Source organism: Saccostrea echinata, unplaced genomic scaffold, assembly GCF_033153115.1.
Source record: "Saccostrea echinata isolate AGI-Se365-2 ecotype Australia unplaced genomic scaffold, CSIRO_AGI_Sech_v1 ptg000007l, whole genome shotgun sequence".
In the NCBI taxonomy this organism is placed as follows: Eukaryota; Metazoa; Mollusca; class Bivalvia; order Ostreida; family Ostreidae; genus Saccostrea; species Saccostrea echinata.
The window spans coordinates 2402119-2429004 of NW_026889756.1; the positions used below are offsets into that span (position 1 = coordinate 2402119).

Consider the following 26886-nt stretch of genomic DNA (forward strand, 5'->3'; position numbering starts at 1 on the left):
CCCGGGCAATAGGTCTAGTGATTTATAAAACTGGTCATCAGTTCTACATTTTTTTCCGATTAAAAGATATACTGGTAGAATAGTCCAATGTTATATGTTAAGCTGGAAAGTAATAACGTCTTGAATACAAGATTTTGCCATTGTATTATAATCACTTAATGCTTGTCTTTAACTTCTCCAAAATTGTATGCACCATCTGAAAATCGTTCATGCCATCTGTAAAGTTAATGAACTGCAACTATCTTGATCACGCCTTGTTATGTCAATTTCATTAGATCAATACACACTTTTGTACTTTTTAGTTTGTTCTGATGGTGGCCCGGCATAGCTTTTTTCGGGTATTTTAAAAGACAAATATTTTCTTACTTCCTTATTTTCTTTTCCTATTATTAACTGATACTAACAACATTGAAGAATGACGTCCATAGTTTGTGTTAGCGCATTTAAAGGTTATTTAGATTAGTTTTTTAAGACCAAATTTAAAATCCAAAACGTCGAATACAAATTTTTAACACTCTGGACAGTGTCCATTTCGGGAACCTTTTCAGTCGGCAATTTTTTACAGAAATTTGTAAGTTCAGAAAACACAAACCAAACTATTTCGACCTTTTTTTAAAATTCCTGTGAAGCGAAATGTATTGCATGAAATATATGGAGATAACGAACAATATTCAAGCTCAAAAGTCCATTAAACAATACAAAATAGGAGCAGAACAAACACTGACTTCCAAAGATCAGAGGTGGGATTAGGTGCCATGGAGGAGTGAGCATCCCCTGCCGACCGGTCACACCCGTCGGGTGCTCCTTGTCATGATCGGGTAATAACGGAGTTAAGTGTATGAATAATGGCCTAACAATTAGCATGAAAAACGTCAGTCAGCATTTGACTCAATGATAGGTTGTATGTGCTGACAAGGTCATTGTATCGAGCGTAAAACTTGCGAAAAGATGACTTCAATCGAGACCGTTGATATCTTTGTTTCATCAACTTGTTTGTCAATAGGTTGCCTTGTTTTAGAAATTGTTCATACGTAGAGCATGCTCTTGCGTATCCATTCAACTGAAAGACATAAACCCCATATGCAGGTAATAAAGGTATATTGTTACATAAATAAGGGAAGTTGACGATAGAAAACTTGAAGTCATCATGTTTATCATAAAGCTGTGTTGTTAGGTTACTATTAACGTCTTTTTCTAGTAAAATATCTAAATCTGAAAAAACTACTACACCGGAAGAATACACAGTCTGTGGCCTTCAACTTGATATTTAGATATATCGACGATGTGTTATCAATTAATAAAAGTTAAGATTCATTCAATATATCAATTCAATATATCCCAGTCAACTTGAAATTAAAGACAGCAAAGTCTTCTCCATCTGTTTCATATTTGGATGGTTTAATAATTAAAGACAATAAGGACCAACTAACAACTAAATTGTATGACAAACGAGATGACTTCGACTTTTCCATCGTCAACAATCTTTATTTATGTAGTACATTGAAATTATCATTATTAACATGCAGACTATTAACAAAATATTTTTTAACCCCATATTATTACCTCTCATATTGGCCTCTCTTGGCCTTTGAAGAACTTTATAAAGATAAGTATTTTTTGTCTCATTGTTATTCATCTATTATTTTTAAGTCTACCTGATCAATAAAACTATGAAAGTACTATTTGTATTATACAATAAATGTTCTTGCATAATTCTCTTATTCTATCAACCTTTCAAATAGATTATTTACATTGATTAATTATCAAAGGTGAATGTCAAGGGGGATAACTTTGCTAAGTAGAATGCAAATAAATAGAATCTTGGACAGGATCAGAACACTTGACTAAATGGTCTAGATGTTCAGTAAAAATCCCCTTGCTTATTAAAACTTTTAATTTGATTCGATCCAATATACCCAGGAGCAGAGAAGATTTTCAAAGAATAAATATCTTTTCACTATATAAACAATAGAGCCCCGCCCTAACACCAGAACCCCTGATCCAGGGGCCACGAAATTCTCAATTTAGGAAGAGGCAGTCTTGTTCAACATCACTATGTACTTAGTTAGTTTATATAATACCAAGGAGCAGAGAAGATTTTCAAAGTAATAATGCACTTTCACTATATAATCTATACAGCCCGACCCTAGCACCAGAACCCCTGACCCTGGGGCCATGAATTTCACAATTTTGGTAGAGGGTTCAATGCTTATTATATTCATGCCAATAGTTTGACTTCTTGATGTTCATGAGTAAAAAAGAAGATTTTTAAAGATTGCATTAATTTTGATGGTTTTAGGCCCATCCCTCAGGCCCAAGGGGGCAGGGCCATGAATTTCATAATTTTTGTTTCCCTTCAATCATAGATGCTATATTGAAAAATATGTTGAAATTGCTTCAGTGGTTCCAGAGAAGAAGCTGAAAATGTTCAAAAGTTTATGACCAACGGACGACGAACGACGAAAGACAAAAATGGATAGCAATAGTTCACCTGAGTGACCCAGGTGACCTAAAAAGTCCACACAGAAGCCTCTTGTTAAAGCTGAGCACAACTGCTAGAAGGAATTTTTCCGCCATATTTCTTTATTATTGCGATATATCTAAGATCCCGATATAAACTGTTCATTGTTCGGTGTAATCAGTTTCCATCTGTGTAAGCAGACGTATGCTGTCTAGTTATTGTAAAACACTTGGTAGCAATACAAGAAACTGTGTGCTTCTTCCACGACATGAGAAAAGGTTATACAAGGGTTGTTCGGAAAGTTCGTGGACTACCGTCATAACCTTTTTTTACTTAACGTCATATTATATCAAAATTTGGAAGAATTATTTCAACAGTAAATTCAAATGATGTGTATCAAAAATAAAAAAAATATCGTGGTTTATTTTAAACATATTCAGACTTTAAAAATGGAAAATCGGATGGCAGAGCAGGTCATAATTTTGTAATTTACAATCAAGACACGAAATAATGTCTGAAGTCATATCTTCTGTAAAATGACAAAAATGGAAAATTCTACACTTTCAAATTAGGAATTATTTCATGGTTTCTGATTCCAAATTATGACTTAATATTTTGCTTCGTTGAAAAGAAATCAGTTTCAGAAGATAGGTAATCCTCATTTAAAAAAGGCAAAAAAAAAAAAAAAAAAAAAAAAAAAAAAAATGACGTCGTAGAACGGAGCAGCAGTTTACCATACAATTTTGTGTTGTACTTTGGAAAACTCAAGAAAAAAACTCTGAAAATCCTTGAGGAAGTAGGATATATGTTGAAAGCAAGCCATGCACTTGTGTGTACATGGTACAAGCGGATTTGAACTAGATTAGATCTCGTTGCTAGCAACGAGTAGGTCTTCCGTCCGATTTTTCGATAAGATGAGATATGATTTTGACTATGATCTTTGTTAAAAGATAACAATATATAGACTTCCCTATTTAGATTTCATTCTTTTGATTTAGATAACATTATCAAAGAGCTATAGATGACATGCTTTTGGCCCCTCTGAGCCCCTAGTTTGAGGGATCAGCCTTTTTTTTTTCTTGGAAATATTTAGGGTCCACCCCTCCAAGTCCTTAATGGGGCCGTTTGACAAAAATTGAAAGGGTGCATATTGTTTAGAACATTATTCTGACCATCTTTTGTTCAGAATTCCTTATCAAAATATCCCCCCTTTTCGAGATATAAAGCGTCAAAGATTTAGAATTCTGGTCCCTTGTGACCCCTAATTACGTAACACATGATCAGAATCTTATCATATGTTGTTGTAAATCGTTAAGATAAGCATCTTTGCTTCAGTAATGTATTACAAATTATTGATCGTTAAAGAGTTAAAGATGAAAGACTTTTGACCCCTCTGAGCCCTTAATTTGAGGGGTCAGCCCCTTTTTCTTGATATCAAATGAAAGGTCGTATCATTCTGCACAACTTTTGTTCTATATATATTAACAAAATGTTTACAGTTAAAAAGATATGAAACAAAATGTGTCAAATTTTGTGAGATGTTTCTGAGACATTTTTTCGAGCCCTACCGAGCTTTGGCGCCATTGGCGCTGGAAAGATATGAACGTCAAATAGCACATCTACAAACCTCCCTCTACCTTCACCGATAATCTTATCTCTTTATCTTCATTCGTTTAGGAGAACACTCCAGGACAAGCCAACCCTCTAAAAATCAGAAAATCGTCAATATCTCACTACCGGAAGTGACATCATAAACATTTCCAATAAGGTTCAGATAAATATCTATCACATGTGAAAGTTTGGTGAAAATCTACCCAGCCATTTCCGAGAATTCGCGTGCACAAAATCGGTAAGAAAAAAAAAGAATAATAATAATAGGGAAAAAGAAACCGAACGAAAACAATAAGGTCTTCCGTTGGAGACGAAAGACCTTAATGATAGACTACTCTGCTTAGACGATGGTGATCTGTGAGAAACGGATTATCTGTAAAATCTTATCAAAAACTTCGAAAAGTTAGTAACGTCATGCTAAGAGTTTTGCGCTTCACAGATGCTGATCTTGTGAAAGCACACTTATGCAGTGAAAAAAATATAACATTGACAAACAAAATGATACTACAGGAACAATTGTTAGCAATGTGTGACCGGTCGGCAGGGGATGCTCACTCCTCCATGACACCTGATCCCACCTCTGATGTTTGGAGGTCTGTGTTAGCTCTGCTCCTATTTTGTATTGTTTAATGGACTTTTGAGCTTGAATACTGTTCGTTATCTCCATATATTTCATTGATAGTTACTTCACTCACTTTTGTGACAGGAGAAAGCTCTAACCTGTCAGATGAATCTAGTCCAATTTCACCAAATAGTTTGGCTATTTTTTCTTTGTGTAGTGTACATGGTGTGAAAAATGGCAGTGTGGGTTTAGCTTTGTTAGGCATCATCAGGGTAATTAATGATATATCTAAATGTAATTTCATGAGTTCAATTGGTTGGACTGACGAAATTTTAGTTTCATAGCCTACAATAATTGTATTCAATTAATTTATGTTGTCCCCAGTTTTCTTCTGTTAAATTGTTCCACCAAATCATTTATTACAGAGTTCTCTATCTCATCATTTTTTTTTCTTCATTATTATCGGTTAGTATACAGTCAACCACCTCCTTCAGTTCATCTGCTCTCCCCTTCATGGAAACTCTTTACTTGGCAATTTCTTTCTTGACATTATTTCTCATTGATTCAACATTATCATTAGCCCCAGAAATGGCTGTTTTCCAAACATCTGTTAATTTTTTTCTGACATTGATGTAAGGTGTCATTGTGAATTATATTACAAGGTCAAAGTTGTCACTATTGTTACATGTAACTTTAGTTTTTTTAGTATCAAAATTATCACTAAAGTTAACTATAGTATTTTTGCTGTTATTAAAATATTAAACTTAGGTCATTTCGGTTTTTTGAAGGGAGGAGAATTTCAAATGCTTTTTGTGTTTTTGGGAAGTCAAGTAGAATAAGATTTTAACGATTTGATTCCAAAAAATTTAAATTGCTTTAATATGATCAAAAAAGGTCCTTTTTGGAATTTTGAAAGAAAAGAAAACATAATTTAATACGTTTTGAAGTCTATTAGAGGACAATGAGAATGAAATTTAAACGATTTAATTTTTTCAAAGAAATTCAGTTGCTCCAAAATGTTTAAACAAGGTCAATTGCGGTAATTTTAGAGAGAAAAAAGACCATACAACGTGTCTGAAAATTTGTTACAGGTCACTTGGAGTGAAATTTAATTGTTCAAAAAATCAAATTGCTTCAAACTGTGAAACTAGGGTCATTTTCGGTATTTTAAAGGAAGGAGAACAAAACAATGTATTAAATGATTATTTTAAAATTTAAATGTCTGTCAAATGTTGAAATTAGGTAGTTTCGGGTCTTTTGAAGGGAAGAGGACAGCATACAATGTCTTTTGAAAATTGTTAAAGATGAAAAAGAATGATTAGAAGATTTCCTTCGTTTTCAGCTCAGTTTCCAGAGACTTAACAGAGAATGGAATAAAGATGTTTATGACGATACAAAAACATTTAAGAAGATAATAACTGTCTTCAGAGGGTGTAGTTACATGACATAAAGTTAAAGCATTTGGACGGTAAAAAGATATTACTTATATGAAATATGAAGATAACGAACAGTATTCAATCTAGAAAGTCCAATAAAACGATGCAAATTTGACGGAGAGCAAACACGGACCTCAAAATTTTGAGGTGGGATCAGGTGCCATGGAGGAGTGAGCAATTTGATATGTTACTTCAAGAAGGATCGGAAAATTGAATGTTTGGGTTTTTTAAGGGAAGAGAACATCATCAATATCTCGTGAAGTTTGTTAGAGATAAAAAAAAAAGAATGGTATTTCAATGATTTAAATTTTTCAAAATATTAAAATACTTTAAATTATCTAAACAATTTTTTTTAATCGAAATTGCTAAAATTTCGCTTTATTTTACCATAAAAAGATTTCGAAAACATTGTATGATGTTCTCCTTTATTTGAAATACCGAAATTGACACTTGTTTTAACATTTGGAAGCAATGGTTTTTTAAAGTATAAATCATATAAATTTTAATCTATTTGAAATAAAAAAGATTTTAAATAGTCCCCGACCTTTGACATTGCCTGTTGAGTAATGCGTCTTTCCTAAATACACTTTGTTAATAGAGGCACAATCTAGGCACTGAACATATAAAATCCCTGTCACCTCAGCTGGCTTTACACCCAATGAATTGCATAAATACAGTGGTTTGCTACATGTATCACACCCGTTTAATTGTTTGGCTACAAACTCAAGCTCCACCACAAACCAACAGTAATCTAATTCTACTATATCTGCAGCCAACTCCTGAAGTGCACATTCAACCTTAAATTCTCTCTCATTTTGTTGACTTCCTCTTCAACATCAGAATTGCTTAACAAGTAACAAAAGACACCTCCTACACTTTTAATTGTCAAAAAAGGTCTGTCACAGTAAACATGATCTTGGGTACTTAATTTAAAGTATTCTTGTTATGTTTCATATAATTTTGATGCTTTCTCTGATTTTCAAAGTTTGAATGTAAATTTTCATGTTTTACTCCTTACTGAATGCATTTTTCAGTTCATACAAATAATATCGGGAGGGGGGGGGGTAGCTTCCATTGTGGTAAGGAGTTGCAAAGAGGCAACTGCCTCACTAGATTTTTCAGCAACATCCCCTTCCCATAATTCATAATATATTGCAGAAGATATTTGTTTTCAAAACTAATGGTTTTGATTTAACATTCAAACAAATATATAACATATTGTACTTTCATATAAAATTAATAAAATATGTATTCATCTTTGAATGTGTTTGAATAAATATTTTTATTCACTCTATTAAATATGAATTTTTTGTCGTATTTCATGCAAACTGAAGTCTTAAATATTGAAAGCGGTTAAAATTACGAAGTTTCTGCCCAGGACAGGACAAGTATGATTTTAACATTCTAAATCCCCAAATGTATTTTCCTTCGAGTGGCTTCGGTCCACTGAACCTGCTACCAGGGCTCCAGCCTTGACCTACTGGAGGCCTTAGGCGGTCCCAGGCCTCTGGCCGCAATAGTTTAGCCTCACTATTAATCGTTAACCATGATAACACACGAGATTGTAGTGTTTTCCTTGTCATTCATTTTGTAAACATTGAAAATGCAGCACATTACAGACGTTGTTGAACGTGAATGGATCGCTAAAATGTACATAGAAATGATACCAATATTCTTATTATAATGTTCTTCATCTCTGATAATTCATTTAAGCGAAACATCCTGATCCCTGGTTTCTGATTCTCAATCTCTGTGAACATGGTCACATGAAGGTGTTTACTGAAAAACCGGAAGGGCAAATATTTGTATTTCTGATTATATTTAATGATTAAGATTCAATGAAAACTCCCATTAGTATTGTATTTTATCATTTTAATAGGAATTATCATTTAAAACTGCTTGAGAATTATTTTCTTTTCAGCTTTTGTTTTACGACTTATGCGCGTTATCATGCGCAGAATGCTCGAAATTTTAAACCCGCGACCTACTATAAAGGTACTGTGGTGTCTTTTTTTCTAGTTCACTTAGATATATCGAGTCGACATGTGAATAAAAGTAACAATTAATTTTAATTTCAATAAAAAACACATCGAAGATATGCATCTGAATTTCGATTGAAGGCTAAATCAAGTGCCTTTTACTTCTCATGCAGATTATTCATTGTATATAAGGCAATGCATAGACATGAGTACTGTGTAAATTTAAACTTGCACAATTTAAAACAGAATTATACCAACGATGATTGCCCCTTTGTGTTAAAGGAAAGATACTCAACACTCTACCTGTAATGATTATTGTCAGCCATTTGCAGTACAGGTGTAGGGGGTTACGCTTTATTGTTGTATCTCAAATAGCATTTAAATACCATTTATTTGAATGAGACTTGTTATTTTAAAAAAGATACATATCTCGGTTTTGAATAGGCCGTGTAAGAATAAGCAGTATTTTATATTGTGTATTTAAAAGGAATTCTATCTGGTCAAAAAGATAAGTAAAATGATATGTCAGTGCTATGCTTTATTCACAAGATACATGTACGTTAATCGCATATGTTTTCAAAACATTCAAAATTATTTTTTATTCAATATAAATCACAATCTTGATTTAATTTAATCAATTTTAAAGGAAATTAAATTTCTGCATTACATAACTCAGGTAGTAACAAAAAAGCAAAAAAAAAAAAACACATCAAAGTAAGGTAATAATATGACCAACACAGGTAATTCTTGAGGGATTTAAAATCAGTATGTACTTATGTCCACCGTCGGGTAAATTAAATTAAGCCTTAACTTAATTCTTTGTTGTGATGTGGTTCTTTGTTGTGATGTGGTTCTATACTGGAAAGAAATAATTTTTTTTTTATAAAAATTGGTTAACTATCACTGTAGGTATTAGTAACTAAAGCTGGCGTAAGATCACTACACTCAGGTAATATCCTAACATAAACTGTATGAAAAAATCAACTCAAGCTAGTGTTAGAATCCCCAGTGCCACAAAACTCAGGTATGATCGATATATGGAACTCAAAAAGTCCACACAGTCCTGTTAAACCTGAACACGACTGAAGGAATGTGTCCAATATTCCTTTATTCTCACGATATATCTCAGTTCCCTAGTATATAAACTCTTCACGTAGTCGCGGTTCAGTGTAATTAGTTTTCACTTGTGTAGACAAACGTATGCTACATAGTTATTGTAAAATACTTTGTAGCAATATAAGTTTCTGTGTGCTTCTTCCACGACAGGAGAAAAAGTTATAAAAGAAACTTACACTTCATTGCAGTATAAAAAGAAATACAAATACATGTACACGTTAACTGAAATAAAATGTTAACAAAGGTAATATAAGAAAGGTAATATGAGACAACCAGCTCGAAAAAGATCATCCATTCTATGCAGGTTTCCATGACAAAAACAAAAATGCGAAAGATACATACCTGTGCTGATACCAGAGATGATATCAACAACAGTCTCGTTTGAAGTCATCATTTCGCAAGTTTTATGGTCGATACAATGACCTTCTCAGCACATACAACCTATCATTGAGTCAAATGCTGACTGTTCTTTTTCATACTAATTGTTAGGCCATTATTTATACACTGAACTGTCTCTGAATTTTTCTTTTTTTTTTTTTTTTAATTCTGACAAGGAGCACACGGCGGGTATGACCCGGTCGGCAGGGGATGCTCTCTTCTCCATGGCACATGATTCCACCTCTAAATTTTGAGGTTCTTGTTTGCTCTGCTCCAATTTTGTATCGTTTCATTGGACTTTCAAGATTGAATACTGTTCGTTATCTTCATATTTCATGATAAAAGTTATATGGCGTTAGCCTATATACCAGTCGTGTTCAGCGATAATTTACATATATAGAACTTAGTTGAGGACCAAAACGATAACTAACCCGTGGCCTTTACATGGTCAAATAGGAAAAAGACAAGGTCAACATATATGTAACTCTATTAAATAGAGGTAAATAAGTATGAAGATCAAATTAAGGATACAAAAAGCTCTGACCCACAGTTAATTGAATTAAAAAAAAAACATTCACACGAATGATATAAAACTTTATTGTTTTTTTTTATTTTGATATGATATCGGAAATATTTTCAATAATCATCATCATCATTGTTATGACCTGAAAACTGATATAATTTAATGGTTAATACAGGACTGGTAAGAGGGTAAATATAAGGAAGGTCATTCCTGACATTGCCAGTCAATTCAGGAAAGACAAATTAAAAAGATTTTAAGACAAAAAAAATTCTGACTTTCTTTTTCTGTGTTTCATATTTTGATATTTTGATTAATAACATCATTTAAAATTAATATGGAAAAAAATGACAAATTATTTCAATGTAAGTCCTGAGTAATCAGTTTGTTAATACGGAATTTGTAATTGAAAAATTGCAAAATATCGGCGGCATTGATGTTTCTTTTCCTTTTTTTTTAAATACGCTCCTGATGTAAAATATACATTTACAGTGAATCTACATGTATACACCTGTATAATTATAAGTTATTAATACATAATAAATTCAAACAGCTGCCTTGAACAAATGTACCTATAGTAGATCTAGTTGTGCATTCTTCTACATAATGTTTTCTTCAGACAGCTTTGGGGCTTTCCAATAACAAAAAGAGGACTTTGTAATTATACTCATATGGGAACTATAGGTATCATTCTGTGAGCTAAGAGCTCACTGTATCTCTAGTTATTGTATTGAAGTCCCGTTAGGATCACATCACAGCAGCCTAGTGATCCGAGGACCGATGTTTGATTCTCTTCTGCATCAAACCAAAAACGTGAACATAGATAGCGATTTCCCTTCGACAAACGCTCGGCATTAGATCTGAAAGTCGCTAGTCTTTTGGATGAGACCTTAAAACAGAGGTCCCATGTTAATGTAGGTGTTGGCACGACAGAAAACCTTCACTGCTAAATGGCCCTGAGTGCCGAGTATAGATCTAAAATTGAAGCCCGTCTCTGGTATATGGTGACGTCTCCTTATGAGTTAAATTCTTGAATAGGACCTAAAGGAACATACATACTTATAAATTTGTAGACAAAGATCCAGTTCTTAAGGAACGATATCACTACAATTCTTATTAATTGAATTCTTTTCAAGTAATCCTGTCAAAACTTAGCAATTTATCAAATAACACACACAAATCAACTTAGAAAATATATAAAGATATATTAATTTATGTATAAGTTATGAACACAGTTTAAGAAGTTTTGGGACAACCATCATACACGAATATGTTAATTTATAAACAGTAAAAGAGACATTGAATTACTCATCGACAGTTAATATTCTAAGGTAGAAAACAGAGCAATTTGGTTGGTTTTAGTTTTAAAAACCAAAACTTGTTTACTGTTATGGAAATTCAGTATTTGCCCTGGATTTTATATAAGTTTAAAAATTTAAAATATGAACCACAGATTGACCACCGGAGATTATGCTCCTGGGTTATGCTCTGAATTTGAAATTTTTTCTATGTCATATGAATGGTAAAACAATGACAGGGATTCACTTAAATTAAAGAGACTGGTTTTTATTTGGATTGTATGCTGATAAAACATAATATAAATTTCAAACAAAAAAAAATCACATACTACTGAAATAACAAAAGAAAATAATTCAGGGTATTGCCAATTCAGAATAGACCCTTTTCCTATGACATATTTTGCCTAGGAGTTATTTTCCTTAGCCGCCATATTGTAGGGCATCATTCCCAGATCCCTTCATTATTCAACCAAGTTCAATTTCTTATACTGGTTACTGAGGTAAAGATAACACTATTTTTCTTATGAATACACATTTGTTATATCCTCTATTAATCCATGATAATAAGATTGTAAATATTTTCCCCCATATTTTTCTTGAATGCATGTTTAAAATTGGTTGCTCAAAGAGGTAAATTCACTGCTTTGCCATACAAGATGGCGGCTAAGGGGAATAACTCCTAAGCAAAATGTGTCATAGGAAAAGGGTCTATTACTGTAGAATATCTCAAATTAGAGACTGTCTGACACAAACCATTGAGTTACTAAACACTGCATGAATGGGGCAAACACCGTGGTAAAGAGTTAAGAGAGAAAAAAAAACTAAATACAAGTGTATGAAACAAATATATGTCTCTTTTATTAAAAACACACCAGCCCTTATCATGTTTCTGTGATTATAAATATACACACATGTAACAATGCATTTTCAAATTTTATCGCAGCCATAAGTGTTATTTTAATTTTCCTTGGGATATTTTGAACATTTTTCTGGAGTCCCCTGAAGTTCGTATATCGAAAGTAGATTGTATACTCTATTTGTTAGGATGATAAGGGTAGAAATAGTGTACAATGAAGCAAGTACATGAGATATGACATGTAGATAATAGAATACATACTTGGTGTGTGATTATTAATTCTGATATAAGGACCTACTAAAAGGACTCGATGCTTAATAAACGTCTCTTCAATATTTTTTTCCTTAAAACAAAAATGATTGGTACATGATATAAAATATTGTAGGGAAAACAAAATTTAAAAACAAAAATCCGTTTGTTAAACTGTTTTGTTCATACTGAGTTCACGCCGACAGGGGTTATGAAACAAATAGATCAAGCATGAGCAATGCAGTACATGAAATATTAATTTTCCGTTTTCTGCAAATACTTGTACACAGAGACAGTAGAACTGTACCATCCCCCTACCCAGAGATTGTGTTGATTATCAATACAGAGAACACACGGATATGGTGAACATTGTTTTGGTGTGAGTAAGAGAGACAGAAACTGACCATCAATGTCCAGAAGATGGACACTTGAGTAACGTGTATTATACATAAAATAGTTATTACACACCAAAATGTGTCCCAGAACATTTGTACAGATTCCATAGGGACAAAATAATAACTGACTGTGGTGACCAGAGTAAGAGAACCGATATTTTCCTGATGCGGTCACCACCACAACCTTACTGGCCGAGCTGTCTGCCGTACAAATGTCACCATTTATGTTCTCTGTGATAAAGTGAACTCTTTGGTACAGAGTTTGTCCTTCATTATCACACTGTATGTCCTGTAACTTCCTTCCCTCTCTATTGTATCTGGTTATTTTCTCATCTAAAATTGTCCCCATCCCGACCAATATGTGCCCATAGATATGAGAGAAATAGATGGCACCAGGTTTCCAATTCCCTGTTTCAATCAGTTTGCGGACGGATATGTTACTGCATGTAGTTACTCTGTATACAGTGTTTTTACTGTAATTTGTGTAAAGAAGTTCTCCCTCTGTTGTGACTGTGTGGTTACCTCGGATATACCACATACTGCTGAATAATTTTTGCAAGATGTTTCCTTCCATGTCAGACTGAATGAGATTTCCCGATGTATCAGTGGCCCAAAATTTACTGGAGGGCAAGGGAGTTAAATGGTAAATTTTATGTCCCTGGATAGTTACTTTTCTCACTTTTGTGACAGAAGAAAGCTTAAAGCTTTCAGATGAATCTATTTCAATTTTTCCAAACTACTCGGCTATTTCTTCTTTATCTAGTTTACCTAGTGTAAAAATGGGCAGTTTGTGTTTAGCCTTGTTAGGCATCTTCAGTGAAGCTAATGAAATATATTTATGGATTTTCATGAGTTCAGTGGGTTTTACTGAGGGCATTTTACTCTTATAGCCTGCAGTCATCTTTTTCAGGTAATTTATGTAGACCTCTGATTTCTCTTTTTCTTCCACCATATCATTTAGTACAGAGTTCTCGATCTCATCCAGTTTTTTGTTATTATCAGTTAGTATACTGTCGATCACCTCTTTCAGTTCATCTGCTCTTTTCTTCATGGATACTCTAAACTTGGCAATTTCTTTCTTGACATTCTCTCTCTCTTTCCTCCAATGGATTCAGCATTTTCTTTAGCTTTAGGTATGACTGTTTTCCAAATATCAGTCATTTCCTTCTGACATTCTTGTAGAATGTCATTATAGATGGTTTCGAGGTCACTGTTTGCATGATCACTGTGTTCTTGGGCAAAGCATGTAGAACAAACAGGATCCTGGCAAAACTTACAGAAAACATCTATATCTTTGATGGGGTGGATCCTGCATTTCTCTGAAGGAAGTTTTCTTTTTCTCTCATGATAGCGTACAATCTCATGTCCTGTGTTTTCCTTTAAATGGGCCTCTTTACAGTGGTCACAGATTCGCTGGTGACAGGTATTGCAATAAAACTCAGAATAGTTCCTACAGGATTCCGTGTCACACTCGATTAAATGCCGGGCAGAATCTGGTACTTGATCCATTATTGTTGATCAAAACTACAGAAAATATTATCAAAGTATTAGTAAGGCTCATGAATGAAAATATAGCTTACAACTCATGCAAGACTCTATATTTAAAGGAAGAGATTTACTATTATTAGCTTATTACCTTTTTTTTGTAATCTGGTCAATGAATAATTTTCACAATACCTAACGAGTCATAATTCGTGTCAGCCATTTGTAATGAATGTCTAAACAGGTAATATGCAATTTACTTCCTGCTTCAAACAAAAACATTTAAATCTCCATAGTGTAAAATTAAAGAGAAAAATGGGGCTAGAATTTCACACAGTAAATGTAATTTAAATGTTAAAAGGGGATCATAATGTAAAACAATATTGATTGGTTCTTGAGAAATGTTTATCATTTATTGATTTAAAGATCTGGTTTCATATAAGAAGTTGTTCATTCATTTATTGTCCCCGTGCTCATGTATTGTTGTTAAACTAAGGAATTCATTTTTTTTTAATTAGCATGAATTTACTGGAAAAATCTTCAGTAAAGAAGTATCAACATTCTAAACAGGTTGACCAAGTGAATAAGGTTGAATTAGTTTAATGTTGCATGTATCTGAAATCTGTCTCTTTTTTAAGAGGGGAGTAACACGATTTGTTTCTGTCTAGCTGTCCATCTGTCTGTCACATAGCACTAGTGATAGGGTATACCTTGATAATTAAGATAATATATTATTTACGTTGCTAATCGGGTTACATGGTTGCCTAGCTACATGACAAACATAGCAGCTGTTTATTCCTTTATGTTACACTTTCAGCTTAAAACGCAGTATTTAATATTCATATTTTTTACCTGAAGATATTACATTAATCATTTGAATGTAAAAATGAACTTATTCATAAGTTGCTTTAAAATTTCATGCCAAGTATTCTAATAACCTAAGCAACACATCACCTGATGTAGTTTGCTATATGAACGGTATCATAATGTGACTAATAGGTACATATATAACTCTTCAATCAGGGTAAATAAGACTCGAAGAGTGAGATGTTAAGGAAGTACAATACTCGGGTTAATTTCTGAGAGAAAATATTTTCAAACTCCAAACATAGTTTAACTAACTCGCATAGAATGTACGAGGGTTGATCCAAAAGTTCTTGGAAGTTCTTTGTAAAATTTTATTGTGATGTGATTATAGCAAACAATAGACATATCTATAAAATAGAGCCGTTAAGCAACAATACTGGAAAATTTCAATACGTTTAAGATCACACGAGTTTTCTTAACATGGACAGCTGTAAAATCCGAGGGAGACTCGACGTAGCGTCAAGTTAGGTATGTCACGTCACGATCTAGGAGCATCTCAGCCTCACGTTCAAATCGACTTAGAGATTCTACAGAGCACTGCATTCTTTTCTCCTTTTCTGTTCTCGATGAAGGCCTGGGTACCCATCTCGTTCCCACTTTCTTCATATTACGATCATTTTTTTCAAAATACGCTCCGTCTTTCCGTTTGATTTTCCGATTTTAGTAGCAATGTAAAGCTCAGTACGTCGGTGGTCTACGTCCATTAACGCTCTCAATTTGTCTACGAGGAAAAAACGACCTTCCAATATTCGGTCAGACCTTCATCATCCTCCACAAAAGTTCTGTTTTCCTTGTTTTTATTTACTCCACTTGAAAACCAGTTGTTTGTCCTGCCTGTATCATAAGGATATGCGTTTCAGTCGGAGCGTTCCCGAGATTTTCACAAAAACTTAGTACCTGACCGAATTTCGACGTTGTCTAACGATGTCATGATGAACAACAAATCATCAATAGAAAAACTAAAAATCCAGTAAAAATCGATAAAACTTTCACACAGGGGTTTATAAGAGTTCAAGCAATCGTAATTATAACATCATTTTCGTTTTATATGCCACTTTTTTTTCTCACAATGAGTATTAGGAAATACAATGTCTCCCCCGCATTTTCAAACATCCGTTTTTATGACAACTGCCAAAGTGTTACTATCATTAATATTTAAAAGATCTTTTTTATTTTAAAAATTCAAAAAGCATACATATTTTCATCTGTAATTCTTAATCATTTCCACTAATATATAAATAAAATATTAAGAAATTCCACGAACTTTTGGATCAACCCTCTAGTTACGAAAAAAAAATCATTGTCATCACATTATTTTTTTCGGTAGTGCCACTTAAAGTTGGGGGTACAGATCGACCCTGGTGTGGCAAAATCAGCTTCTGATAATTCACATAATGCTATATATCAAACAGAGAAAACAAGGATATGGAAAGAATTATTTATTGTTTATTTGACTTAAATTATACTTAAGCATGTAAATCATATACGATCCCAATTTTGATGCACAAGATGCGCATTTCGACAAATTATGTCTCTTCAGTGATACTCATGCCGAAAAGTTGGAAATCCAAATAATTGAAATAAAAAAAAGACTTTGAAGAGCTGAAAAAATAAGGTGCCAAAGACTGCAGCCAAATAGACCAAAGGATCAGAGATATGCATGAGGGAGATAATTCTTAATTTTGAAATAAATTTCTAAAATTACTAAAGCAATCAAGTATATGTCCGTATTTTCAAGCTAGTGCCGAAGTACTTAGCTACTGGGGTGAAGAGACCCTCGGGGACTAACATTCCACCAGCAGAGGCTTCAATGTAAATCATATACGGTACCAATTTTAATGTTCATGCCGAAACGTTGGAAATCCAAAATACTAAAATAAAAAAAATGAAGAGCTGAGAAAAGGTGCCAAAGACTGCAGCCAAATATGCCGAAGGATCAGAGCATAAGTAAATATTTTTTCAGATGAAAAATGAAAAATGCAAAGTTCTATACACTATACTAATGATGCAATACACCTTAGCTCTCTATTCCTGAGTGTCAGTTTTTCAAATATGTGAATGTTTAACTTCAATTCTTATTTAAAAATCTCTGTGAAAATTCAAATCAACAATGTATGTGATAGAACAAATTATCTTTATTTTCATTACGAAAAATGATATGTCCTCATATTTATTTAAAATTTATGCATGTTTTTACATCTGAACAGACATTTGACCTTTTTGCACTAAGAACCCCCCCCCCCTTTTTTTTTAAATGCCATTTTCAAATATAAAAATGGATATATATATATATATATATATATATATATATATATATATATATATATATATATATATATATATATATATATATATATATATATATATATATATATATATATATATATATATATATAGGTCACGGTCCACCAGTCCAAAGGTTCACTAGTCCGAAGGTCCCCTAGTCCGAAGGTTCAGTGGTCAGAACCGGTCACGGTAGCTCAGTCGGTAGAGCGCTCGCTCCGTGATCGGGAGCTCGTGAGTTCGAATCTCGGCCGCGACTGACCTAAGTCGATAAAAATGGGTAGCAACTGTTCATTTGCCATGCGCTTGGCACTTTGAAGTGAAAGTTGCGGGTCCTTCGGATGAGACCTTAAAAACCGAGGCCCCGTGTCACGGCATGCGTTGGCACGATAAAGTTCCCTCACTGCTCAATGGCCCTAAGTGCCGAGTAAAGGTCAAAATTTGAAGCCCTTCACCGGTATATGGTGACGTCTCTATATGAGTGAAAAATTCTCGAATGGGACGTAAAACAACATACAATCAATCAATCAATCAGTGGTCAGAAAATCCAATATAGTCTGTAAGTTAAACAGTTCAAAGTGCCCGGCTCTATGCAATTGTTCTATACTGTACCTAACAAGTTCCTGAAGTCTGGGGTTGAAATTGGACCACAAAATACTACGACTAAAAATTATTTATAGAAATTTGAAATTTCCTTCTTATATTTATATTCCCGCATCTCAACCCTTCCTTTCTCCACTTGTTGGCAATTCAATTTAGAGTTCTTTAGTTTAGAAAATTATCATTAACGCTAAACTTTATATGAGTGAAAGGAGGGTTTAAAAAAATCATTCGGGAAATTTAATGTTGCGGGAAGATGAAGAAATATGTTATATAGAATAAAATAGAATAGAATATAATAGATTTTTTTTACCAAGTCATCCAAATAGGCATATTATTTCAGTACAGACAGTAAATCTTGAAGTCCCTGAAATAATCGACAACGGGGGGAAAAATCCCTAGATCTGTAGAACTTACCGTACTGAATAAGTTTTGCTTTCATTTCTGTATATTTACATTTCCAGATATTTTTCCTTAAGATTCTTTGCAAAGCAGAAGACTGTTCATTTTCTCATGAACTACCATGGATGAGCATGAATATCTCCATTGTTTCGTCATAATACCGTACTTGACGTCAAACTATAGTGCAAACGGTTTTGCTTTAAAAATGATACTTGAATGGCGTAATTTGGGTAACTCATCAGAAAATAATATAAATATAAAAAATGAATTTAATTTTTGAAAATTCATGAGGAACATGAGCTACAACGCTTCACGCCGACATATTTATCATGAAGCACTAACGCGCTTCAAGAAATATATGTCGGTGTGAAGCGTCGTAGTTCATGTCCTCATGAATCTTCAAAAATTAAATTCATTTTTTAAATAAAGGCCACTTGGTATTAACCGTCAACTGGCACACAACGAGCTTTGGCCACTTATCAATATCAGCCACTATGTAAATATTTTGTTATCTTTTACATTTAACACTTCGTAATTATTACCAGCTTACAATTAACAATCTCTGACCAACAGAAGTTTATCTCCAATAACTTGCATACCAAAGTTTAACACACAAAAACGAGTGGCCAATTTTGTCTACTATATAATCTTTATGTCAATAAATTTAAGTGGCTTTACTGGCAAGAACCCGTTTCTGAGCGTTTCTGAGCATACTTTGCTCGTCTTGACCAAACAATTATCTTTAATTTGTTTATATATATATATTGTTCTTTATTGTATTATCATTTAATCAAATGACCCGTTAATTACATTATTTACAATGATTTCTTGATTAAAACAATTAAGCAAAGGGGAATAACTCTAAACCATTTCAGATTCTACTGGACAAAGGGAGAGAACTCTAACATGGAGAGAAACATACATCTCAGCTGTGCAGTATCTGATATAACATATATTCAGTGTACAATTGAGGCAGGCAAAACATAATGAAACTATATATAATTATTTCGTTTTTGCCCAAAATGAATAAAAAAATATTTGGAGGAGTATCATACCAAGGCATTACATTTGGTTAACACAACTTTAGATGGTCTAGTATTTTCCAGAAAAAAATGCGTGAAACTGCCTTCGTAACTATATTTCTTACCTAGTTTGTTTCAGCCACCGCTGTCAAAGTTCTCTGCTCTTGGTCGCGGAGGTCTACACAGCCGGCTTGGTCAGTTATCGGTCAGAATGTGTAAACATTGGAAATCATTGACAAAGAGACTCAAGTATAACCAGCTTATTGTCAGGCTTGATGAGTTCACAGGTAAACAAACACTCACTCACTAGTACCACCAAGACTCAGAGAAGTTGAGATTGATAATTTTGACCTCATACAACACTCGTGTTTCCTGAGATATCGTTGCAATCTCTAATCGTGCTCAGAAAGCAAATCTGTCATATAGTAGTTAAGTATACTCAGGAATAGCTTTTGCTTTAAGAAGTTCAAATTGAGTTCACTGCAAGCCCATGGCAAAGTGAAAGGCAGTTATTTGGCAGTTTCTTAGCCTTAACAGTTTGAACTTTTTCAGCAGTTCTGGAGCAGTTACTTAATCTTCCCTAGACTGTTAATGGATAAACAGATTGCTTTCAAACCGTTTGCAATCTATAAGCAGTTTTCTTAGCCTTACCAGTTCGTAACCAGTTCGCAGGCAGTTTACAGGCAGTTTCTTAGCAGTTCATAGGCAGTTTCTTAACAGTTCATACTAGGCAGTTATTTATAGGCAGTTTTTGCTTACTGCTAGTGGTCTTAATTCCAGTAAGCTATTATATACTTCTTATATATTTCCCTTTTACAACATAAATATTAATTAGTCAGGAGGACATTTCTTATTATGCAGCCTGAAATAATATGCAATTATAATAGATCTACCTAACATTTTAATTTATTGTATTTGTACAATTGTATAACACAGTCAAACAATTAGAGATTGCTAAGATGAATGTTTAAAAAGTATCAAACACTGTTTTATGCATCTGTTATCATAATCAGTGTAACTATAATAATTAATACATGTACCTTATTTACATTCACATGTGCAACCAATTATACTCACTGACTAGTAACAAATATCTTATATATCCCAGGGCATATGAATTTAATGTTCAACAAGATTCAACACTGAAGGAAAAAGTCAAAAGTACAGCAAATATTCACTTCATCCAAACACCACAAGGCTACAAATTAATAAATATATTATACTTACCAATTGTTAAATGTCTACTTCATTATTTCAATAAATCTAAAGCTTTGTGGCCAGCAGGCTCCCTCCTCATGATGCTTTAAAGCTTTTGTCAAACAATACAACATGGCAGCCAAAAATTGAATTTTGGCGGTCTGTTGTTGGGTTCCTGTTGTTTATATTTGTTGATCATTGAGCCCAACATTAAAATTTCCCTTGAAACTAATCAAATTGTACAAGGAAACTGCTTATAAACTGCTTACAAAACTGCTTAGGAAAACTTTCTTCTCCTCAAGCATAGGCGACCAATATAAAACTGCTAGGGAAACTGATTACTGCTTAAAAACTGCTAAGGAAAACTGTTTACTCCAAAGGCACTAGCAGTCACAAAGAAAAGAAAAAAGCCAAACTGCCTGAAACTGTTTGAAAACTGCTTAAAATTTGCAAAACTGCTAAAGAACTGCCTAATAACGGCCTATATAGGCAGATCACTTTTCCATGGGACTACAAACTTCTCTTCAGAAGTTTCATTATTATATATATATATATATATATATATATATATATATATATATATATAGATATAGATATAGATATATAGATATATAGATATATAAATATATATATATATATATATATATATATATATATATATATATATATATATATATATATATATATATATATATATATATATATATATATATATATATATATATATATATATATTTCAGCTGAAAAGCAAAGTTAATTATAGGCAGAATTTAGAAATTATGAGAATGGATAGACACTATCTATAATCATAAATTGCATACATGTTGAATCATCTAATGTGAGGATTAATATCCAAGTCCGTTTACTTTCAGGAGAAATCATTGAATCTATTCATGAACTTCAACAACTAGAGGTTTCACAGGTGAGTTTTCTTGGAATGATCTCTTCCTAAAATTTGTTAAAGTATTACATGTAAGTGTATGTACTTATGGAATATCACAATGAATCATTACATACAGCTGACAAGGAAAAACAGAAGTCTGAGGCTAAACATATTGGGCAGAAGAAAAGAAAGGCTCTCAGTGATCTGTTTAAAGCAATAGCACAGCTAGGTAATGAAATAGCACATCTAGGTAATAAAATAGCACAGCTAGGTAAAAAATAGCAAAGATAGGCAAAGAAATAGCACACCTAAGTAATGAAATATCACATCTAGTTAATGACATAGCACAGTTAGGTAAAGAAATAGCACAGCAAGGTAAAGAAATAGCACAGCTAGGTATTTAATGAAATAGCACAGCTAGTAAGAGAAGTAGAACAGCTAGGTACACACAAATTAAGGGATTGTGTTCATAAGAGTCATATACATATATGTATACAGAAAGTGTTTACAGCAGACTACCTTAATTTTATTTTCAATCTCATTTGATTCCTTTACACATTAGTAATCAGTACGTAATGTGTTTATTGTACACATATATATATTTAGTATATATTGTACCTGTAACATTACACACAATGATAATAACTTATAATTTAAAATCATTTACGGTACCAATTTTGATGCACCAGATGCGCATTTCGACAAATTATGTCTCTTCAGTGATACTCAAGCCGAAACGTTGTAAATCCAAAATATTTAAATAAAAAAGATTTGAAAGAGCTGAAAAAGATGCCAAAAAATGGATCCAAATACCTCGAAGGATCAGAGCTATGCATGAGGGAGATAATCCTTATTTTTGAAATAAATTTCTAAATATTACCACAGGATTTAAATATATATCCGTATTATAATCAATTAAAATAACACTTCTTAATGTTACTAAACTATATACTTTATCATCTGTTATACAGAGCTTTCGTACAGGAGGGGACTTCTCTGTGATGCTGAGAGTTATCTCCCTTTGCTTGTCCCACCACTAGATGTTTCTGTCTGCTCAAATAAATTCAAAACAAGGTAGAGTGTTCATAACTTTGAAAAAAAGAAATGTACGTAAAATATAAAAGATGACCATCATTCAGTTGACTGTAAAAAAAGTCATGATCTATGTGCATGTGTGCATTGCATTTGTGTTTATTTTCCCTTGTAGTAAGAGCCGTGCTACAGAAATAGGTCAGAGTTGCCATGACTACTACTATAAATGTGTTGCCAGAAGGGCCAAATTTGCCACAGCTCTACAGACTCCATCCAAGGTGAGGAATATAAATAAATGCATTCCAGATCATAATACCAAAGGGTGAGTCACTGGTAGTTAAATCGGCTCTGTGTGAATTGTTTTCATTTTTAGGAACTAGGTGTTGGGAATATAGAAAGGTGTAAAGGATTTACTGAACACTTAATGAAGCTTGTGGTGGATCAATATTCTGGGGTGGTGGAGATTCACAAGGGTTATTTATCTTTAAGGTAGTTCAAATATGACAATTCCTTAGTGGTATAATTGCAGATTTGCTATTATTTTATTCATTTACAACTTTATAAAGATATTTTAAGGAATATATTTAGATAACTTAATTCATAATACATTAGCAGTTAGCATACAATTTTAATTTGTACAATTTAAGCTCCATGTCTGAAGTGTTAAAGGATCTGTGTTCAATTAATGGAACACCCCCTCCACAGAAGACAACAAGGGAGTATGTGGTATGTTTTGGAACAACCAAATGTAGACAAAATCAATCTAATTGTTTTATATCATATTTTTATTGAAAGCACATGTTCAGTTCTTTTTCAAATATAAATATGTGTTAAAGGAACCAAATTAAAGATCTTTGTGTGTTGACATCCATGTCTATGTAATTTCATTTCATAAAATCTAAGGTGTGCATAAAAACCTGCTATTATATTAATATCATTTTCCCCTAAATTTCACCATTCTATAACATTTTTAGGAGTCCCTTATATCTCTCTTGGTCAGCATGAAGGAGGGTCTTATTCAGGTCAAGGTCATACTTCAGTGTTGTCCATGACAACAAGAGGAGATAACTCATTATCCGTCTCCATTTCCCAGAAATCAATTGTCACAGTCAGCCCTGATGAAGCATGGGGATGAACAGTGGAAACACTGCTTTGATCATATGTATATTTAGGACTGGAAAAAAAATTAACCCTAAAATCTTTTTATGCCTCAAGTATCTGCAATAATTGAACAAAAAAGATAAAAATGTTTTCCCTCATTGCAGGAGTGACCTTGAGAAGGTGAGATCTGTGTACAGAGATTTAACTGACTGTGTACCTAGACTGACAGAAATAGAGAAACACTTCTGTGATCCTGAAGACAAAACTCTGCCCTCATTCATGGAGACAGTCAGGTACCTTAGACAGGAAATACAAACCAGGTCTGAAAATTTCACACAGTGGGTCAACATGGAGACAAAAAAACATAGCACATGGTCAGATAAGGATGAAATAAGGAGATCAGGGCTAGAATCATCAAGTGATGATGGTGGAAAGAAGATTGAGGTGGAGACATTTAGTGGAAAGGTGGAGAACTTGATAGCTGGTCTGTTACTGAGTGTACAGGAACTTACACAGAATCACAAACAGAGTACTGCAGAGGAGAAATGTGTTAGGTTTGCACAATCTGTTTTTATTCACAGTGTTTTAATAGGACATTTTCTGTTCTCTAACAGATATTTAATTTCATAGAAGAGGATACTGGGACATTGTTAGAGGGACATCTAGTCGTCCATCTTGAAGAGAGATTAAAGAGAGATAAACAATGTCGTCAACTGAAAAAGGTAAATGAAATTAATATCTTTATTATTTTGTTGTTTCTTTATGTTTCCAATGTTTTCATTCTAATGCACTGTATATTCAAAACATTTTAAGAATAATTATTATTTTGTTTTTTATTTGCAGATAATTCAGTCTCTCAAGACTTTGGTGAAGAATGTACTTGACCTTACAGACACAAGTTCAGATGTCCTGACCTTTGTCCAGATTTTAGGACAGTGTCAGTCATTAGTGCAGCAGTACCGAGACACGGTGGAGTATTACTTAATTCATAGTTTGGCTGAGAACAGGGTGACAGGGAAACTCCTGTCTGTTCTGTTAGCCGTCTTCACTGAACTGGCCTCTAAAGTAAGAAAGACTACATGATAGTTCTCATGTGAACACAACTGCCTAAAACTATAGTGTATGCTTTAACATCATGATGTTGGAAAAGTTACCCAAGTCAAAGTGGAAGGCAGTTCTTTAGCAGTTTTTTAACCTTAACAGTTCAGTGCTTTAGCAGTTCTTAGACAGTTTACTAGCCTTCTCCTCTGTTGGTGGCAGAAGGTTTTTGTCATACTGATCATTAGGCAGTTTTCTTAGCAGTCCACAATTTAAGCAGTACTTAGCCAGTTCATTAGCAGTAACTTAGCAGTTGCTTAGCAGTTTCCTTAGCAGTATCTTAGCAGTCAATAGGAAGGTTAAGGAGAACTGCTTAAAAACTGCTTAATAACTGCTAAAGGTGTTTTCTTTTGTTTGCTCTACTTATATGGAAATGACTCTGAGTGACCTACATATAAATTTGAAAATTGATTAACTGCTTAAAAACCGGTAAAAAGAATGCTATAAGTACTATTCTTGTTTACTTATAAGAAGATAACACCACCCATATACATGATATATGAATACAAAAATGCATATAATTTATGCTATTGAAAAAATAACATCACATATGGGAATTTAACTTAGTATTGAGATTTAGATCAGGTATTAATTGTATTAAATAATTAAGTCCTTTCATTAAGTCCATTTTCTTGCATAAACGAGTGGCAACTTTAGAGCTTGGTTAATTAATACAGTGGACTAATCTACAGATCCCTCTATCAGTATAGCTTAAATTTATCTGCAAATATTTTGAATTTATACTAAGTACTAATAATTAAAATACAAACTAGATTATACATTTTATAGTTTAACAGTTATCCAAATGAGAGTGGGGATGACTATTATATCACAAGCCCACACACTTACCATATTTTCTGAAGCATAATACTTTACTGCCAACAAATCTTTTAAAAATTTTCCTATATCACTCAATTCCATTGTTGCTGAATGCATGTATGATCAGATTTTTATAATAATGATTTCCCATCTCATGGAATTTAATTCAGATACACTTGTCACTAAATATTATGTTCACATCCAATCCTGGATGTGGTGATCACAGATAATTGTATTTTCCAAAGCATATATTTTACTTCTTCACTGTATGGGTATAAATATATATAATATTCCAGACCATCACAAACATCTTCACAATTTGTAATTTTGAACTGATGTGGAAAAGGCGCACAAATCTTGACTGGCTTTCCTCATTGGATACAACCCTTTAGTTTCAAGCAACCAAGGGGGACACAGCAGGTTGTTAATGTAACTAGAGGACTGGATTTACAAGTTGATGGGATAAAGATTAGAAGCTCATATGCTCATGCTTTTTATAATATGAAGCCTCAATTTATTATAAACTATTGTATCATTTCTAGTAAGATTTTTAGTATATATTTTTTTCTTTCTTATTTTATTTTCTGTATAAGAAACTCCTGCCTGGCCCCCAATTATTTGTGACGTTATCATCAGGAAGCATTAACAGTAACACATGGGCAGTAATGAAGGCTAGTGAAAGTTAGGACCACCAAGAGTGAAAAAGTGTTGAATTACTTCTTATAAGAAGTCGAAATGAATTAGTTGCACTTTTAGCAGTTTTGAGAAACTGCTTGTTTGACTGCTTTAGTTTGTTCAATACTGAACTGCTTACACAAATTCTTAGCAGTTTTTTAACCAGTCTGTAAGCAGTTTTAAGGAATGCTAAGACTAAGACTGTTAAGAACTGCCTAAAAACTGCCAAAAAATTGCCAGACTGCCTAATAACTGTTTATAAACTGCTAAAATAAGCAGTTCACTTTGACTTGGGTAATTACATATAATTATTTCTCCTAACTAAAAATTTTAATGCATATTATTTGTGTTTCTTGGGGATACTGAAAATACTGTTAATTTCAAGACAAAATACATGTATATGTTTGTTTTTCTAAATACTGTAAACTGTAAGATGTTTGTTTTTCTTACAGGGGTTCTGTGTACCAGCTGAGTTTGAGGATGATCTGGCAGTAGAGGGAGCTACAGAGTTTGAGTACATTGAGGGAGGGGGGATCAGATAGAGAATGAAGACCAGGTAAAGAA

General features: G+C 33.2%; 4 protein-coding genes across 4 annotated transcripts; 2 read left to right on the forward strand and 2 right to left on the reverse strand.

Moving 5' to 3' along the window:
• Positions 1-12721: 12721 nt before the first annotated feature.
• Positions 12722-13435, reverse strand: LOC133180617 (uncharacterized). The gene has a single exon (XM_061315090.1). It carries the CDS (start codon positions 13433-13435, stop codon positions 12722-12724), a length of 714 nt encoding a protein of 237 aa, XP_061171074.1.
• Positions 13436-13908: 473 nt separating this feature from the next.
• Positions 13909-14370, reverse strand: LOC133180618 (E3 ubiquitin-protein ligase TRIM45-like). The gene has a single exon (XM_061315091.1). It carries the CDS (start codon positions 14368-14370, stop codon positions 13909-13911), a length of 462 nt encoding a protein of 153 aa, XP_061171075.1.
• Positions 14371-19659: 5289 nt separating this feature from the next.
• On the forward strand, positions 19660-23785 carry LOC133180732 (midasin-like). The gene is made up of 8 exons (XM_061315201.1): positions 19660-19804; positions 21587-21640; positions 21734-21826; positions 22569-22671; positions 22805-22907; positions 23003-23118; positions 23277-23355; positions 23604-23785. The coding sequence occupies exons 1-8, from the start codon at positions 19729-19731 to the stop codon at positions 23679-23681; spliced, it is 702 nt and encodes a 233-aa protein (XP_061171185.1). The 5' UTR covers positions 19660-19728; the 3' UTR covers positions 23682-23785.
• LOC133180619 (midasin-like) lies at positions 23748-26864 on the forward strand. The gene is made up of 5 exons (XM_061315092.1): positions 23748-23791; positions 23895-24279; positions 24345-24452; positions 24574-24795; positions 26775-26864. Exons 1-5 carry the CDS (start codon positions 23748-23750, stop codon positions 26862-26864), a joined length of 849 nt encoding a protein of 282 aa, XP_061171076.1.
• Positions 26865-26886: the final 22 nt, after the last annotated feature.

What these genes read in the sequence shown, in the direction of transcription:
- LOC133180617 (XM_061315090.1), bottom strand. Translation starts at nt 13,435, where the DNA reads ATGGAAGGAAACATCTTGCAAAAATTATTCAGCAGTATGTGGTATATC.
- LOC133180618 (XM_061315091.1), bottom strand. Translation starts at nt 14,370, where the DNA reads ATGGATCAAGTACCAGATTCTGCCCGGCATTTAATCGAGTGTGACACG.
- LOC133180732 (XM_061315201.1), top strand. Translation starts at nt 19,729, where the DNA reads ATGTGTAAACATTGGAAATCATTGACAAAGAGACTCAAGTATAACCAG. An exon ending in TAAAGCAATAGCACAGCTAG is followed by an intron (nt 21,827 to 22,568) that starts GTAATGAAATAG and finishes TCTGTTATACAG; the next exon opens with AGCTTTCGTACAGGAGGGGA. An exon ending in TCAAATAAATTCAAAACAAG is followed by an intron (nt 22,672 to 22,804) that starts GTAGAGTGTTCA and finishes TTTCCCTTGTAG; the next exon opens with TAAGAGCCGTGCTACAGAAA.
- LOC133180619 (XM_061315092.1), top strand. Translation starts at nt 23,748, where the DNA reads ATGAAGCATGGGGATGAACAGTGGAAACACTGCTTTGATCATAT. An exon ending in AATGTCGTCAACTGAAAAAG is followed by an intron (nt 24,453 to 24,573) that starts GTAAATGAAATT and finishes TTTTATTTGCAG; the next exon opens with ATAATTCAGTCTCTCAAGAC. An exon ending in TCACTGAACTGGCCTCTAAA is followed by an intron (nt 24,796 to 26,774) that starts GTAAGAAAGACT and finishes TTTTTCTTACAG; the next exon opens with GGGTTCTGTGTACCAGCTGA.